We start from the raw sequence: 16,642 nt of genomic DNA on the forward strand, positions 1-16,642 counted from the left end.
GCCAGGACTTGCCTGTGGCTGAAAGGTCCACTTCCAAGATGGCTCATTCACATGGCTAGCGGTTGACAGGAGGCCTCAGCTCCTCTCCATGTGGACCCCACCACAAGGCTCCTTGAGTGTCCTTACAACATGGCTGCTGGCTTCCTCAGAGCAAATGCTCCAACACAGCAAAATGAAAACCACAATGTCTTTTATAACCTAGCCTTGAAAGTCACACTTTTAAATTTCCACAATATCCTAGTGATCACACAGGACAGTCTTATCCAGTTTGGGAGAGGATGACACGATGGTGTGAATACCAGGAAGTGGGGCTCACTGGGGGCCTTCTTGGAGCCTGGCTACTACAACAGTGTGGGACAAGACTGACAGCAGGCTAGAGTTGACAGTCTAGGGGGGATGGGTAGGGGAAGACAATAAATCGATATTTAAAAAAATAGTTTCAGATAGTTGTAAGCACAATGATGAAAATCAAACAAGACAATAATTTAGAGCAAGGGTCAGCAAACTATGGTCATTGGCCAAATCTGGCTTCCTGCCTGCTTTTTTTTTTTTTCTTCTGCCTGTTTTTATAAATAAAGTTTTATTGGAACTCAGCCATGCCATTCACTTATATATTGTTTATGGCTGCCTTTGTGCTATAACGGCAGATTTAAGTAGTTGCAGCAGAAACTATATAGCCTGCAAAGCCTCATCTATTTAGCTAAGTTGGTCAGGGAAGGCCACTCTAAGAGGCAACATTTGAGCAGAGACCTGAATGGTTAAAAGGAAGTGGCCATGGGAAGAGCCAGGAAAAGAATGTTCCAGAAAAAGGGAACATCAGGGTGAAGGCTGTGAGGCTGTGAAATGAGAACAGCTTTGGTGTGTTGAGGAACAGAGGGGAGGCCAAGGGGGCTGGAATGGAGTGAACAACAGGCAGAGTGGTAGGAGAGGACCTCGGAGAAGTGGTCAGGAGTCACTTTATATAGGCTCTTGGGGCCCTGGTGAGGGGATTGAATTTTGTTCTAGAAATGATGGGAAGCCATTAGAGGGTTTTAAGAGAGAGAGGTAGGATCCGACGTGGATGGGAAAGATGACAAGTGAAGTTTGGCCCCATCCTCTGAATAAGACAGCGCCTCTGCTTCCCCTGTAAGCGCAGCTGTCCCAGAACTTCTTGGTCTTAGATGACGCAGGTAAAGACTTTGGCATTACTGCCTGACTACATGTTCAGGACTCAGCAATCCCTCTGGCCAGAAAGTCCTTTCTTTTGACCCCCTTGGAGTCCCTGCACTCTCATCCCAGCCTGTCTCTTCTGGATCTAGGAAATCTGTGAAGTTGGAAAGGGCATTGGATTTTGAGCCCTGGATTCCAGAGCCTTCCCTGACACTGACTCACCTGTGACCGTGAGAGAACCAGGCAACCTCTCTGGGCCTCAGTTTCCTCATCTGTAAAATAAGGTGAGAGTCCGGTCTGCTCAGGGCAAGACAGATGATTAAGGGTGGGGCTGTGTTGGACACATGCACCACAGTCTTAGGAAGAGCCCAAAGGACGTGTGATGGTCCAGACTGGGGTGGGCTTGGCCAGGCTGGGGTTGCTGACTTGGTGAGGGGTAATAGGGGCCGTAGGTCCATTGGGCAAAAGGCTTCCTGCAAGCCCTCTCCTGCTTAAATTTTGAACAACAGGGAAGCTTGCTGCCTCCCAGAGACCCTTGGGATGGCAGACTTTGCCTGGGGGCAAGATCTCTGAGGGAGATGGGAAATCAGTGTCTGTGTACTAGTCAGCTTTGGGTGTTAGAAAGACAACAGAATCTGTTATCAGAGAGAACCCCGGCCCTACTGTTTATTAGCCCTGTGCCCTCTTGTGTCCTTAGTTTTCTCATCTATGAAATGGGTAGAATCCAACCTAAGATGTTTCAATTGTAAGAGGCACTAACATTTTGTGTTCCATTAAGAAAGAAAACACACTGACAATTAAGTTATGACATAATGCTTTCTTGTCACTTAGAATTTTTATTTTATTTTTATTAAAGAGCTCTGAGACGTATTTAGACCTTGTCTTTAAAATCATACAATCCCCTTGCACATAGATATAAAGGAAAATATAAGTGAAATAAATTAGTTAAGGAACTCCTCAAACTTCTGCCCAGTCAGCATCCGGATCATTTAGATAACTTTCCACGCAGAACCTTCCTCGTCCATATTTTTTCACGCAGTCTTGTCCTCCATTACTGTTAAAATATTTGGTCACCCACCGTTTCTTGAAAGAATGTTCCACTACAGTCTCCAGGACTTTCTTCCAAGCTGCTTACTCTGATTCTGCAGGTTTGACCCTGACGCTTTCTTGCTCTTATCAGGTGTCAACGGAAGGTTTTCAGGAAGCAACCAGGACTCGCGTCCCTCCCTCAGATCAATCATTTGTGAGGAAATACACAGGGGGTGCAGTTGACCAGTTAGGCCCCCGGAAATAATGACCAGAACCAACGAGGTCTGACCACCACCCGATTTAACCAACAGTGATTGTCGGCTGCGATTGATTTAAAGACACATCCTAACGTCAGAAATGTAATGGGAAGAAAAGGTGAGTTGAAGAATTTTTTTAAAATATCACAGCCACTGCTGCCTCTTAGGGTTTATGCAGGGGTGAAGTGTGGGAAGTGTGCGATGGGCTCTGCAGGGGCCGCCCCTGGGCGGTGTTCAACTGTCCCCTGACTCTCCTGGCCCCAGGCATCGCCCTCCCTCTCAGGGCTGCTCAGGTTTATGGCGACAATCGCTGCCACTGCCAGACATGATCTCAAAGCCATAAAGGTTTTTACAGTTTCACTCTCCCCCTGAGATAAGCCCGGGGAGCCCTTCTCAAGGCCGGGGAGCAATTTCAGAGCCGAAGGGGGAGGGGCCGGCATTGCGCAAGTCAGGAAACAGAACAGGTTTTATGGCCCCGACTTCTCAAAGAAGACCATGTTCTCATATCCTCAGTTTGAACCTGCTGGCGACACCTCAGCACCTGGAGCACAGTGACATTCATTCATTCGTTCATTCATTTTTTCATTCATTCATTCAACAAACAAATAGAGTGCAGGGCACACCACCGTGATGGTCTGTGTGGACCAAGGGCAAGTCACTTCCTCTCGTCTGTGAAACAAGGGCAGTTCATTTAACGTGCCACCCGGCTCACTGAGCCAGATACACGAGACAAGGAGTGTGGCAGTGCCCTTAGCACATAGTAGGCCCACAACCAACGTCGCCTGAATCCCTTTCCCTCACCTTTAACATCCATCTCTCCTGTTCTTAGTCCCTTTTCCTCTTTCTGACCAGGATGGTGGAGGAACCCCGAGGGAAGTCTTCCCCTACAGCTCTCCGCTGCTTACACTCCCTTTTTGGAATGAGCTCAAGCAACTATTTGGCTTTTTTTCTTTCATTTAGAAAAAAGTTAAGGTATAATTTCCATATTCTAAAGCTCACCCTTTTTAATGTTACGGCTCTGCAAGTTTTAGCAAATGTATATGGTGATGTAACCCCTACCACAGTCAAGACACAGAACATTGCCATCACCCCAAGACCCCTCTATGCCCCTTTGTATTCAAACCCTCTACCCCATCCTTAGCCCCTGGCAACCACAGCATGTGTCCCTAGAGTGTTGCCTTTTCCAGAACATCCTATAGAGGAAGTCATATCGCATGTAGCTTTGGGGCTCTGACTTCTTTTCTTTTCTTTTCTTTTTTTAAATATTTATTTATTTGGCTGTGCCAGGTCTTACTTGTGGCAAGAGGGATCTTCGTTGCCACATGCCGGATCTTTTAGTTGCGGCATGTGAACTCTTAGTTGTGGCATGGGGGATCTAGTTCCCTGACCAGGGATTGAACCTGGGCCCCCTGCATTGGGAGCGAGGAGTCTTAGCCGCTGGACCACCAGGGAAGTCCCGGGGGTCTGACTTCTTGCACTCAGAATGATGCATTTGAGACCCATCTTGCTTGATCAATAGTCCACTGCTTTCTCTTGCTGAGCAGTATTTTCATTTGGCTTTTAAATCAGATCTGTACTCGTGGCTTGGACTTTTCCTCTGCAGCTCAACTTTTCCCTGAGCTCTAGGCTTGTATATCCAGTAATTCCTTGGATGTTTAATTGGCATCTCAAATTGGCATCCCCAACAGAACTCTGCTTTCCTAACCCAAATCTAGAGCTGCTCTAGCCTTCCTCATTTCAATAATCAGCGCCACCAGCCCCATGGTTACTTCTCCTCTTTCCTTCACACATCCAATCCATTAGCAAGGTCTTGGCAGTGTGGCTTCCAAAACATCCCAACCTGATCACCATTCCCCACCACCACCTGTGTTAGTTTTCAATGCTGTGTAACAAATTATCCCAAACTCAGTGGCTTAAAAAGATGCCCATTTGTTATCTCACAGTGTCTGGTCAGATGTCCAGGCATGGCGTAATGGGGTTCTCTGCCCAGGGTCTTACAGCTGAAGTCAAGGGCTGTATTCCTACCAGACGGCTCTGGGGAAAGAGCCACCTCCAGGCTCATTCAGGTTGTTGCCCGAATTCAGTTCCTCATTGTTGCAGGATTGAGGTCACCATTTCCCAGCTGGCTGTCCACTGGGGAGGGTCACTCTCAACTTCTAGAGACCACCCACATTCCTTGCCATGTGGCCACCTCCATCTTCAAAGCCAGCCACAGACAGCCTCCCTCACGTCGAATTCCTCTCCTGCTTCTAATTTTATATGCCAGAAAGAGCCCAGCCCCCTACCCCAAGGACTCAACTGATTAGGGAAGGCCCGTCAATGATAATCTCTAGATCACAAAATCACTGGTTTGGGACCTTCATTACATCTGCAGAATCCCTTCGCAGCAGCATCTAGATTTGTGTCTGATTGAATAATATAGAGAAGATGTGTCTAGACCAGGGGGCAGGAGTCTTGGGGTCACCCTAAAATTCTGCCTACCACACCACTCTAGTCCAAGCTGCCATTGTCTCTCCCCTGAACTACTGCACATACCGCCTCTGGGCTTTTCTGCTTTCACTCTGTTCCATGGAGTCCCTTCTCTTCACAGCAGAGTGACCTTTTTAGAACATGAATCAGATCACATCAGTTCCCTGTTGAAAAACCTCCAAGAGTTTCCCATTGCACCAAAAATGAAATCTACGACCTTTCTCATCGCCTAGAAGGCCCCGCCCCCCCGGTCCTGGCCCTGCCCACCTGCCAGACTCCATCTCCTCCCACATTGCTCCAGCCACACCGACCACTGTGTTCAGCCCCCAAGAGGCTCAGCTGGCTCCCACCACAGGGCTTTTACACTTGTGGTTCCTGCCTTTCCCCCAGAGCTCTGCGAGCCTGGCCCCTTCTCAACCTCCGGAGCTCAGCCCAGACTCACATCCTCAGGGAGGCCCTCCCTGACCCCACGATCTGATGTTATTCCATCCTCAACACTTTCAAATTAACCTATTTGCTTGTTTTTATTTCATATTCACAGTCACCATACCTTGCTTAACTGGCTTTCTTTCTTTTTTTAAAAAAAATTATTTATTTTTGGCTGTGTTGGGTCTTCTTTGCTGCGCGTGGGATTTCTCTAGTTGTGGCGAGCGGGGGCTACTGTTCATTGCGGTACACGGGCTTCTCATTGTGGTGGCTTCTCTTGTTGCAGAGCACGGGCTCTAGGCGCGCGGGCTTCAGTAGTTGTGGCTCGCAGGCTTTAGAGCGCAGGCTCAGTAGTTGTGGCACATGGGCTTAGTTGTTCCACGGTGTGTGGGATCTTCCCGGACCAGGGCTCGAACCCGTGTCCCCTGCATTGGCAGGCGGACTCTTAACCACTGCGCCACCAGGGAAGCCCCCTTGTTTTACTTTCAAAGAACTTGACCATTTACAGTCTGACAGCACTTGACTATTTCACATTATCTTTTTAAATTTATTCCCTCAAACATTGTCTGAGTGCTTCCTCTAGGAGGTAAACCTCAGGAAGTCAGGGACTCTGTCTTGCTCACCTGTGTACCCTGGTGCCTAGACAAGGGCACAGCACATAATGGACACCCAATAGACATTTGTTGAGTGAGTGAATAAATGAATGTCTCTTGAACTGGTCCCTCCTCTACATCTGTACTGCCTCCATCGGGCACAGGCCTCACCACCTCTCACCTGGCCCAGCACGTGAGCATCTTCAATGGTCTCCCTGTTTACAGTTGCACCCTGTCCAATCCATCCTCCACAAAGCTGCCAGAATGAGCCTTTAAAAACACAGATCTGGCCACAGCCTTCCCCTGATCTCCGATCTCCAGTGATTTCCTATTTCCCCCAAAGAAATTCCGGTTGCCCAGTGTTTGAGGCCCTCCCCCCTGGCCCAGACCAGCCACCATGGTGTGCTTCCAGGTGTGGGTTGAGGACCTCAGTGGCATGTTGAGTGATTTTAGGGTACACAGAGATGGTATTCAGTGACATTGTCGCCAAAGCCTGTCTCTTTACAAGTCTTCCTTCCTTCTGAAAACTTTACGGAGAAAGTCTCCATTGGAAACATATGCCTTTCACATCTAAGTACTTGTCAATTTCCCGTTTGAAGAAGAAAGTGTAGAGCTTTCCCTGGGCAATCCTATCTGGCTCCACCTTAAAAATACTGTTTTCTTTTCACTCTAATTTTGCAATCACCTTCTATTTATGTGGCAAGTGATACCGGTTTTCCACTTACGTCAGTGATCAGTGGAAGGAGAATGCTTATGAATTGATTTAAAGAAAAATAGTAAGTAAGGGAAAGCACAGTGGTACTCGGGTGTGGAGAGGATCAGGTGGCATGTACAGTGACCGCTGGCTGGGAACGCTCGTCTCTATCCTCCCTCCCATCCATGGGCTGTGCTTCCTGCTGCCTGCCGTGACTGCTGCTCCATCTCTCTCAACCTTGAACTCACTTCTGTCTGTTCTATGTCCCATTGCCTCTGAATCCTCCAGCAAGTGAGACTTTCCCAGACTGCAGTCATCCCCCCATCAAACTACCATCTCCCAGCTGTCACTCTTACTCCTTTGGCTCTTAATATTCAACTGCCTGTAATTTTCCCCTCTACGAGTGAAAATTGTGAACTCTAAGAGGGAGGCGCCTTGTGGTACCACTTCTCCATAACCCCCAGGATGCTCTGGCTCAGGGCTCCGCCCATCAATATTTGTCAAATTGAACTTTCCACTGTTCGCACTACTTCTGTGCTCACCACACAGTGACTGAGTCATCAGCATCCTCCCTGGTCCCATTATGGTGGCCCCTGGGGTCCGACAATGGGCGTTTGAACCTCAGCTCTTGGGTCAGCTCTGAACCTTGGACGAGTTCCTTCCTCGTTTGTAAAATACAACACGAATATCTGACTCAGGGCGTTGTCGTGGGGATTAAATTATGTCCAGCAATGTCTGGCAGAGAGGAAGAGGTCAGTGAATGTGGGCCTTGGAGACAGGATGTGGCTGTTTGTCCTCCATCACCAAAGAGCTGCATGGGATCCTGCGACCCGTGTCTCTTAGATCATGCCTTGGAATTTACAGATGACACATGATGCGAGAAATGTAGATCAAAAGTGATCTGGGGGGGCTTCCCTGGTGGCGCAGTGGTTGAGAGTCCGCCTGCCAATGCAGGGGACACGGGTTCGTGCCCCAGCCCGGGAAGATCCCTCATGCCGCGGAGTAGCTGGGCCCATGAGCCATGGCCGCTGAGCCTGTGCTCCGCAACGGGAGAGGCCACGACAGTGAGAGGCCCGCGTACCGCAAAGAAAAGAAGTGATCTGGGTTCCACAAAAGAGGAAGTCGGGTGACTCCACCAATTTGCGATGATAGCGCATTCACGCGGCATGAGAATTCCTTTGGAGCTCACACAGCCTGTCACCCAGAGCCCCTCCCGCTTCTCCTTCCTGTTTATTGAGCAAGGGGGGCTCCATTTGGGATAAAGGGATAAAAGCCTCTAGTGTCATGGCTGGGGAAGCAACCTTTGTGCGGGGGGAGGCGAATTCCCAATTCTCAGGGGGGCCGCATGGTTGGTAGAAGCAGCATGGGATTTGTGTCCTGGCTCAGCCGCTCACTGGCTTTGTGCCCTGGACAAGTTTCCTCACCTCTCTGAACCTCAGTTTCATGGTCTCTAAAATAGGGATAATGGGATGTGCTGTGTGTCATCTGAGCTGATGTTGTTCCGCAGCTAAATTGGAAAGCAGACTTGCAGCTCTGGCCGCCCACGCGGAGATCTGAGATTAACTGGGGCAAAGGGCTGGTGAGGTGGAGAGCCAAGGCCAGAGGAATTTATGGCAGCCCAAGGTTTATGGTTTTGATATGGATTTATTAAGCACACTCTAGGACTGCAATAGCCTCCTCTGGCCCCCACCCCGTGACCATGCTGGCAGCGGCATGGACGAGGCTTCTGTTGCAATATTATAGAGATTATTTCCTGGTGCTCGGGAGTGGAGGGAAGGCACAGGGGATGGTGGGAGTGGCCCCCGGGATCAGGCAGGCAGCGAATGGGTGCCTCTGAGGCTGGAAATCTCAGTGGTTAGCTTCTCACTAGTCAGGGGGTGGTGAAGAGTCCACACTCACAACGTCCCCTGGGGTGGGCACTCTCTGTGCACCTCATATACACGGCAGCTCTTGTAGCTGCTATGATCTCATTCAAGTCCATCCTGACAACACCCCTGGAGGGAGGGAGCGGGGGCTTCCCTGGTGGCGCAGTGGTTAAGAATCCACCTGCCAATGCAGGGGACACGGGTTCGAGCCCTGGTCCGGGGAGATCCCACATGCCACAGAGCAACTAGGCCCGTGAGCCACAACTACTGAGCCCCTGTGCCACAACTACTGAAGCCTGCACGCCTAGAGCCCGTGCTCTGCAACAAGAGAAGCCACCGCAACGAGAAGCCCGCGCACCGCAACAAAGAGTAGCCCCTGCTCGCCGCAGCTAGAGAAAGCCCGCGTGCAGCAACAAAGACCCAACGCAGCCAGTAAATAAATTAATTAATTAAAAAAAAAAGAACTACCCGACTATCCTCATTCTTATTTCTAACACCTGAAAGGAAGAAAAGACACCCATCCAAGGACTTAGAAAACATATGCGCCATTTATTTTCTTTTATAAACTTTTGTTAAAACACACAAGAGTAAGAAATCTTTTTTGCTTCTTTGCCCCATTGGGTGGCAGTGACAGGGGCTCAGGGGACAGCACAGGACCCAATGGCATCCACACCCACTGGAAGATGCTCATCAGTCTGGCGGGACACAGCCCACTTCCAGAAATGCTCGATGTAAATTTCAAAATTCGTCACAATCAAGGCAAATCACAGAGCGACTTGGCAAAAGTAATTGGCTTGGTCATCACAAGAAATCGAGGAGCGTCCATTTCCGACGGTCTGCTCCCCTTTGTCCACCCTCAGGAGAGCCATGTGGGTTCTCGAAGCTGCTGAGAGCTGCCTAGAGAAGGGATTGGCTCAGTGGAGGAATTACAGGGTCTGTGCCTGCCCTCCCAACCCTCTTTTAGTCCATTAGATCTTATGTTTTAGGACCACGACTCAGGTAGTGGAAAAAAAAAAAGAGATCTTCCAATGTGGTGTCGTGTCCTCAGTTTAGAGTCAGAAAAGTAAATTCTCTTTGTTTTGTGTTTCCTGCGTTGCAATAACATTATTAAAGTAGAATGGATTTCTCCTCCAGGGAGGTTGATTTGGGACCGAGAACTAGCCCCCTGGCCCAAAAGATTGTTACTGTTAAAAGCCAATGCTACCCAACCCCACCCATGGGAAATTCTTATCTCAGCTTTGCTCCCATGACGGATAGAGGCCTGGGCAACATTGGGGTCGGCGGGGGTGGAGGGACAAAGAGGGGGAATGACAATTACCAAAAATGATTCCAGTTTCCCTACCTTGCCCCAGACTAGTCTGAGCACCCTGGCTGGGGTTTCTGGGGAAGCACCCCAGGAATAAGGGGTGGCTGAGGAAGCATGGAGCACCCCAAGCAGGAGATAACCTCTCCTGGGACTGGGGACTCGGCTTGGTGGAGCGGGAAAGCCAACCCTGATAGCACTGGAGACGCAGCAATGGCCCTTGGACACCTGCCCCAATACCCGTCATGCCTCTTTCACAAAAAGGAACAATGACTAATGGTGAAATCTGGGGGCACTGGGGTGCTGCCTGCATCCACTCAGAAGGGTCAGCCCTGGGTGGAGGGTAGGTCGTCAGTCTGACTGTTCACTCTCTTCCCTAAGCACAGCTCCAATCCCAGGACACATCTCTTTAATTCCTACTGGCCAGCGGCACTTTTCAGAATTTTCCCAAAGCCTCCAAAATTCTGCATGGATAAGGTGCTGGCTCTTCCATGCCAGGGTTTAATGGTTCCAGAAGGTGCCCTGAGTGATGCTCCACAGAGCAGGTACCCTGAGTGATGCTCCACAGAGCAGGTCTCCAATCCAATCCTTCTTACCCCTCCCTTGCTCCCACCCAAACCATCCCACCTCTAGAATGCCAGCTCACATTGGTCTATCTCCCAATGCACCGCTGAATGCCCCTTCCCCAGACTTGGGGAGTGAAGACAAAAGGGATCCAGGAGCCATGAATTCTCCTTGTTTATCAGCACACAGGATTCTGGACCCGAAGTGGACCTTAGGGCAGCCTCAGGCCAATCTTAGTCCTGGGGGTGGGCAGGCCTCCTGGGAAGAATGACGCTTCGGCTTCTGAGGCTGCTGAAGGGGGCAGGAAGTCCCTCCACTCAATCCCAGTGAGGACAGAAGGGCCTTTCCAGAGAAGATTTTCAGCCACCGAGGTTAAGAGCTCCTGATCCGGGCAGACCTGGGATCAAGTCTTGGTCACATACTAGCTGTCTGAGTTTCAGAAACATGGCTTAACCTCTTAGATCTCAATTTCATCTTCACTAACGATCTCTGGGTAGGAGAGAGGATGACAGGAGATGGTGCAGGTCAAGTGCCTTAAGACAGTGCCGGGAGGAAGCACTTGAGACAGACCCTGTGGAATAATTCCTCCTTGCTGCCACTCTGACCTGAGGTTCACCCATCTATCTGTCTTCTCCATCCCCAGCTTCATCTCTCTCACCTGGATGACACCATCAGGCCCCATGTGATGTCTCCGCTCCCTCCCAAACTTCCCACCTCTGTAGGACTGCAGTCTTCAGCACCTGAAAGCTCAGCTCACTGCAAATCACTCCCCGGCTACTCACAGCCTGTGGACCCAAGTCGTCAAGTCTCGGTCTGGCATTCACGGTCCCCAGGCTGTCCAGCGTGCCCCCTCTGCTCCAGACCGCCCCGTCTTTCATCATCTCCCTCCACACCCTCCTTCTTACCTCCCCGCCTTGCCCAGGCTGTTTGCTCTTCTTTGGAACGTCCTGTCTCATCTGCTCCACCAGCTGGAATCCAGCCCTTCCTTAAAGGCCTGGTGCACAGTCTACCCCCTGCTACCTTCTCTGACCACTCCAGCCCTCCCCCCAGCTCCTGGCTGCAGTGTCCACCCTGGACTGTTCTCTCATTTTTGGCCGCCTGTAGGGATCATCACTCTGACTCAAGGGCTCCACTCAAATCCCTGAAGAAGGAAAGAGCCAGGGGTTAGAGGAGAAATGGAGTCTCCCTTCTCGACAACCTCCTACACTGCGCCTAGCTCCAGTCAGTCAGTGCTTTTCAAATGCTCCCGGGATGACTGGGGGAGCTGTTTGCAAGTCTTCCTCAGCCTCTGGAGAGGTGGCTTTGGAGATATTAGGATGGCTGAGGAAGGTGACAGTGGCGGTTAGGACAGCAGAAGAGGGATGGGTAAGGTGCCACCGTCTGACCCAGCCTAGAAGGGCTCTGTGTCTGACAATGTGGCAGTACTAGGGACGAAGTACCAATCTGAGTGGGGAGGGAGCCATGTTTAAGCAAGGTCTTGTGTCGTCTCCAGGCAGCAATCCTCTAGGGGTGAAGAAGTTGGGGTGAAGGATGAAGGGAAGGCAGTGGCGTCGGCAGGAGAAAAGTTGTCCGAGGCAGCGGAGGATGTTTCAACGGGGGTCTCCCCAAGTCACAGCCCCGTCACCAGAGCGGGTAGTGAAGGGTGGCAGTGGGACGTGGCCCATAGCCCAAGTTCTAGGGCCCTCGCCCTTTCCATTACTGCTCTGGGACTGGCCCTGTTGTCACAGCTTTCTTTGCTGTGACCAAGTGACCATCAGGGGCTCTCTGAGGGGGCCGGGGGGCTGGCAGAGCCCCCTCCCCCTAGTGACTTGCTAGATGACTTCCTGCTTGGTGATGGTCGGCTGTGGGATTGCAGAGGGGGGCTTGACGATTGTGGCGATGGCTCCCGGCAGGAGCTTGTAGGGCTCAGACCCCGAGCCACCTGGCGGCGAGGGCTGTGGAGTCTCAGGGGTGGCTGGAGGGATAGAGAGACAGACAGGGGCTGCTCAGAATGCCAGCCCTTTGGGGAGTAAACGAAGAGTCCTGGGAAAGTTCGTCCCCCTCTCTGAGACTTAGTTTCCTCTACTACAAAATGAGAGAATTAGACTAGATTCTCTCTAAGGTCTCCTACGGCCCAAACCTTCTGAGTCCCAGATCACCAAGTCTAAGTTCCATGAGGTCTGGAAGGCTGTGGCTGGGTCAGGTTCTGTGGTCAGAACCTTTTGCCCAAGTCCCCATAGCCCCCATCTCTTCCACCATTTGACATGGAGACTTCAGCTGCTGCTCTCAAACCAGAGCCCGAGTTGACTCTCCCTATGGACAATGGGGCATGTGACAGGAATATCCTTTCTTGGAGAAAAGGAACAGCAGTAGATGCGACCCGAGGGTCTGGCTAACTGGTTCAAAAAATACCATTTCTTTGACCTTGAGGCAGCTGAGTAACAGAAACTAACGGCCCCAGCGCCATTACCAGTTCAGAAAATAATTTTGACTATGACCCACTTGGCCAACTTTATTCAATGGCCGGCTTTCCCAAAGAACAATCTCAGTGAAATGCAACCTCATCTTAGTGGGCCACCTCATCCCAACGATAATCTTACTCTTTGAAGAACTTTGCCCGATGACAAACTCACTCTTGGGAGATATCACCTCAGAGGACAATCTAGCCCAGTGGAGGTTCTCATCCAATGAATGGTCTCACCCAACTGTCTAATGGACAGCCTTACCCAATTGGGCAGTCTTACTTCAATGAACAATTTTACCTAGTGGACAACATCACCTAATGGAATTCTCACCCAATGGGCAGCCTCACCCAGTGGATTGCCTTATCCCAAGGGCCGCTTCATTCAGTGGAGACCGTCCATCACCTCAGTGAATAAACAGCCTTCACAATGGATGTCTCACCCCTCATTCCCTACCCTGGAGCACAGAGAACTGTTTTATCCCATTTCCCATCTTCTAGACCCGACCTTCTCCAGATTCCCTCTTAGGCCCCAACCTCACCCCTTCCTGGGTAAAGCCCAATTGCCCACCTGCCTGCCCCCTGGGTCGGGGCCACTCACACATCTGTCCGTTGCTGAGGTGAGCAGGCATCGTGTTGGCAACAATGACGTTGGTGCCCATGTGTTCCTGCATCAGGTGAGGGTGCAGGGGGTGATGGGCATGAGGTGCATCACTGGAGGACCCTGCAGGTAGAAGGGGTACTCAGTGAGGATGAAAGAGTCTGGGGTAAAGTCCATGGGCCTTGAGGCACCATCTTCCTCCAGTGTGGCCGATCTACCTGCCCATCCAATACTGACAGTGCCTGTTGGGCTCCTATTTCCAGATTAGTAAACGGGGGCTTCCATTCCTATCCACAGGCTTCATGAAGGTACGGAGAGGACACAAAAACCAAGAGAATAAAGTGATTTGAAAGAAACAAGGAGCGTCTAAAGAAGCTGTGAGATCATTTAAATATTGCAGCAAGCACTGTATTGATTACATGTTAATATAATGGATTCAATCAATGGCTCTCAAAGCTCCTTGGTGTGCGAGTCCTTCAACCATTTGGTCCCAACTCACCATTAAGCCTCACCCCCTTTATCTGAAGCCCAAATGACCTACTTATAGCATCGATGTGTCCCCTGTACTGTCCTAGCTCTGTGCTTTTGCTCCTGTGTCACTTCCACTAAAGACGCCTTCTACCTCCCCTTCCCCCGCTCCCCCAATATCCCTAAGTCCAAATTCCAGCTCACAGATTTCCTCCTTTGGGAAGCCTCTCCTGATTCTCCCCAGTCCAGTAGGAAGTAAACCTCTCCTTCCTTGGAATTCCCGTCGTCATTTATCTGTAACCCATCTTTTGGGAACAATCACTTCTGTCTGTGAGCATTACAATTACAGGTGTATTTTTCTTCTCTCTTTGAGGTCCTAGCAAAGTGTCTGGAACACAGTAACTGCTTCAAAAAATGTGTCAGAGAATGACAGTACCGTATATATAAGGTCTGGTAATAGGCTATGTTCACTAATATGACAATGATGGAATTTTAGGGCTTGCAAGGGGACTCTAAAGTGTACCTGTTGCAGTGATAGCTATCAATTATTGAGCACCTATTATGTGCCAGGTACTGCTTTATAGCACTTTTCATGTTTGACATAATTTAATCCCCACAGCAATCCTGTACAGTGGGTATCATTATTAACCCATTCTACAGATGAGATTATAGGACCCGAAGAGATTAATTATCTTAGTCATGTTTATCTGGCAACAGAACACAAGCTCCTTCCTGACCCTGATCTCAGTGACACCTGATTCATTACGACCCCATATTCACAGGGTCAAAGTGAGAATGAAATGAGTTACCATATGACAGTGGTTCTCAGCTGGGGGTGATTTTGGTCCCACAAGGGACCTTTGAAAATATGTGAATATTTGTCACCACTGAAGGAGTGATACTGGCATATCTTGGGTAGAGGACAAGCATGTGGTTAAACAAGGTACAGAAGAGCCCCCTCAGCAAAGAATTGTCCAGTCCCAAGTATCCGCTGAGGTGGAGAAACCTTGTCCTTGGCCATCACCAGTAACTGTGTCACCTCCAAAATCTTCAGTTCAGTCACCTTCACTTAGACCCTGCCTCTTACCTTTCCAGCTCACTTCCTCTAGTACCATCACCACAAAACGTCTTCAGCCCTATTGATGCTGTCATTTCACTGACCACCACTTTTCACTCTTGTCACCCATCCATATTCCTCTTAGTTCAGCCCAGATTCCGTGGTACATCATTATGATCACCCCCTTGCAATCATCCTCAGCTCTCTCCCAGGTCCACTTCTTAGCAAAACATTGTCAAAGGGCGGTATACTCTTGCTATCTCCACGTCTCCACGTTCCAACTCACTCACTCTGTAATACCTGCTCCCCTGCCTCAAATCTGGTTTCCTTTCCCACGGTCTTCTGACACTGCTCTCAACACAATCGCCAAGAGCCTCCTTCTCCCTCCTGTGGAATTTAACACAATTAAATGTCTGTCCCCACTCTAACACACTCTCCTCTTGGATTCTGGGACTCTCCCTGGCTTTTCTCCTATCCCCCTGGCTAGTCTTCCTCTATCTCCTTCTTCGGCACCTCGTTTCTGGGACACCACAAAGCTGCCTCTCATCCTCACCTTTGGGCTTGTTTGAGCAACAGAGTCAAACATGCATCTGCCTCTTGGATAACTCAACCCGGATATCTAACAGTCATCTCAAGCTTAACCAAAGTCTAACATGGATTCCTCACCACCACCACCATCCCCAGCCTTCAACTGTTTTTTCTCAGTCTTCCCCATCTCAGTAAATTATTCCACCACCATTGCAGTTCCTCAAAGCAAACATGTAGGTTTCATCCCTGACGCTTCGCCTTCCCCTCACCGCCCCCATCTGATCAATCAGCAGATCCTGTGGGTTCTTCCTCCAAATAGATGTTCAAGTTCATCTATGCTGATCAATTTCCAGTCATGCCTTAGTCCTAGCCTCCTTGTCCTTCCCCTGATTGGAGACAGTAGTGACATGTCTCAGGGGTCTCCTGTCTCCACTTTGCTCCCCTGAAATTCACTTTCTACCCAACAATCAGGATAGTTTGTTTAAAACATTAGTCTGATTTTTCAGTCTTTTTATAAGGGTAGTGATGAGAATACAATGCAAATTTCTGACCATAGCCTTTAAGACAATGTTTATGAGTTGGTTTCTGCTCAATCTCTACCTTTATCTCATGTAACTCCTCCCGTCTCACAACCTTATCTTTCTTGAAGACACAAGCCTCCCCTGCTTCAGGGCCTTTTGCACTACATCTCTTGGAATGTTTCTCTCTTGGCTTTTAAATGTTCTCTTTCCTTCCATCAGGTCCGTGGCATAAAAGTCACTACTTCAGTGAAGTCTCCCTTGGCCAACCTATCTAAAGAGGCCCCTTTTCAGTTATACTCTATCATATTACCTGGTTATTTCAAAATCTGTAGTTGCCCTCTTTATTATATACTTGATAATCATCTGTTTCCACGAGCCTTTATACACAGGGGCAGGCGCACGCACACTCATACACACACACTCATACACAACCTCCAGGAGGACAGAATCTTGTTCTCTGTTGAAACTCCAGCACTTAGAACAGTGACTGGAACATGCTAGCTTCTCAGCACCCGAATTAACAGACCATTATCCCCATTTTCCTGATGAGGAAACTGAGGCTCAGGTAGGTAAAAGGATTTGCCGAAAGCTACAGAGTGAGGAAGTGATGGAGCTGAGAGGTGAACTCAGGTCTGCCTGAGGCTTGTGTCTTGGAGAGGCCGCCCACCCCAGCCCCGC

The 16,642-nt window shown here is 49.7% G+C and overlaps 1 protein-coding gene and 1 long non-coding RNA gene across 6 annotated transcripts in view; one reads left to right on the plus strand and one right to left on the minus strand.

Moving 5' to 3' along the window:
- Positions 1-1,323: 1,323 nt before the first annotated feature.
- Positions 1,324-16,637, plus strand: LOC132437531 (uncharacterized). 2 transcript variants are annotated; one of them, XR_009522061.1, is made up of 3 exons: positions 1,324-1,433; positions 2,330-2,553; positions 13,688-16,637. It is a non-coding gene; the product is annotated as an uncharacterized lncRNA (long non-coding RNA). The 2 variants fall into 2 exon arrangements; XR_009522062.1 differs by lacking the exon at positions 13,688-16,637 and adding an exon at positions 8,676-8,745.
- HNF4A (hepatocyte nuclear factor 4 alpha) overlaps positions 8,997-16,642 on the minus strand; it is a 28,108-nt gene continuing 20,462 nt past the window's right edge. For 2 of the 4 annotated variants that reach the window (XM_060030750.1, XM_060030751.1), the window contains exons 9-10: positions 13,361-13,513; positions 8,997-12,303 (exon numbers count right to left, since the gene is read on the minus strand). In XM_060030750.1, the coding sequence (XP_059886733.1) occupies positions 12,161-12,303; positions 13,361-13,513 (296 nt within the window). In that variant the 3' untranslated portion in view covers positions 8,997-12,160. The remainder of the gene's footprint in view (positions 12,304-13,360; positions 13,514-16,642) is intronic. The other 2 variants (XM_060030753.1, XM_060030752.1) reach the window with 1 other exon arrangement.

The sequence above is a fragment of the Delphinus delphis genome, chromosome 15, assembly GCF_949987515.2.
Source record: "Delphinus delphis chromosome 15, mDelDel1.2, whole genome shotgun sequence".
Lineage (NCBI taxonomy): Eukaryota > Metazoa > Chordata > Mammalia > Artiodactyla > Delphinidae > Delphinus > Delphinus delphis.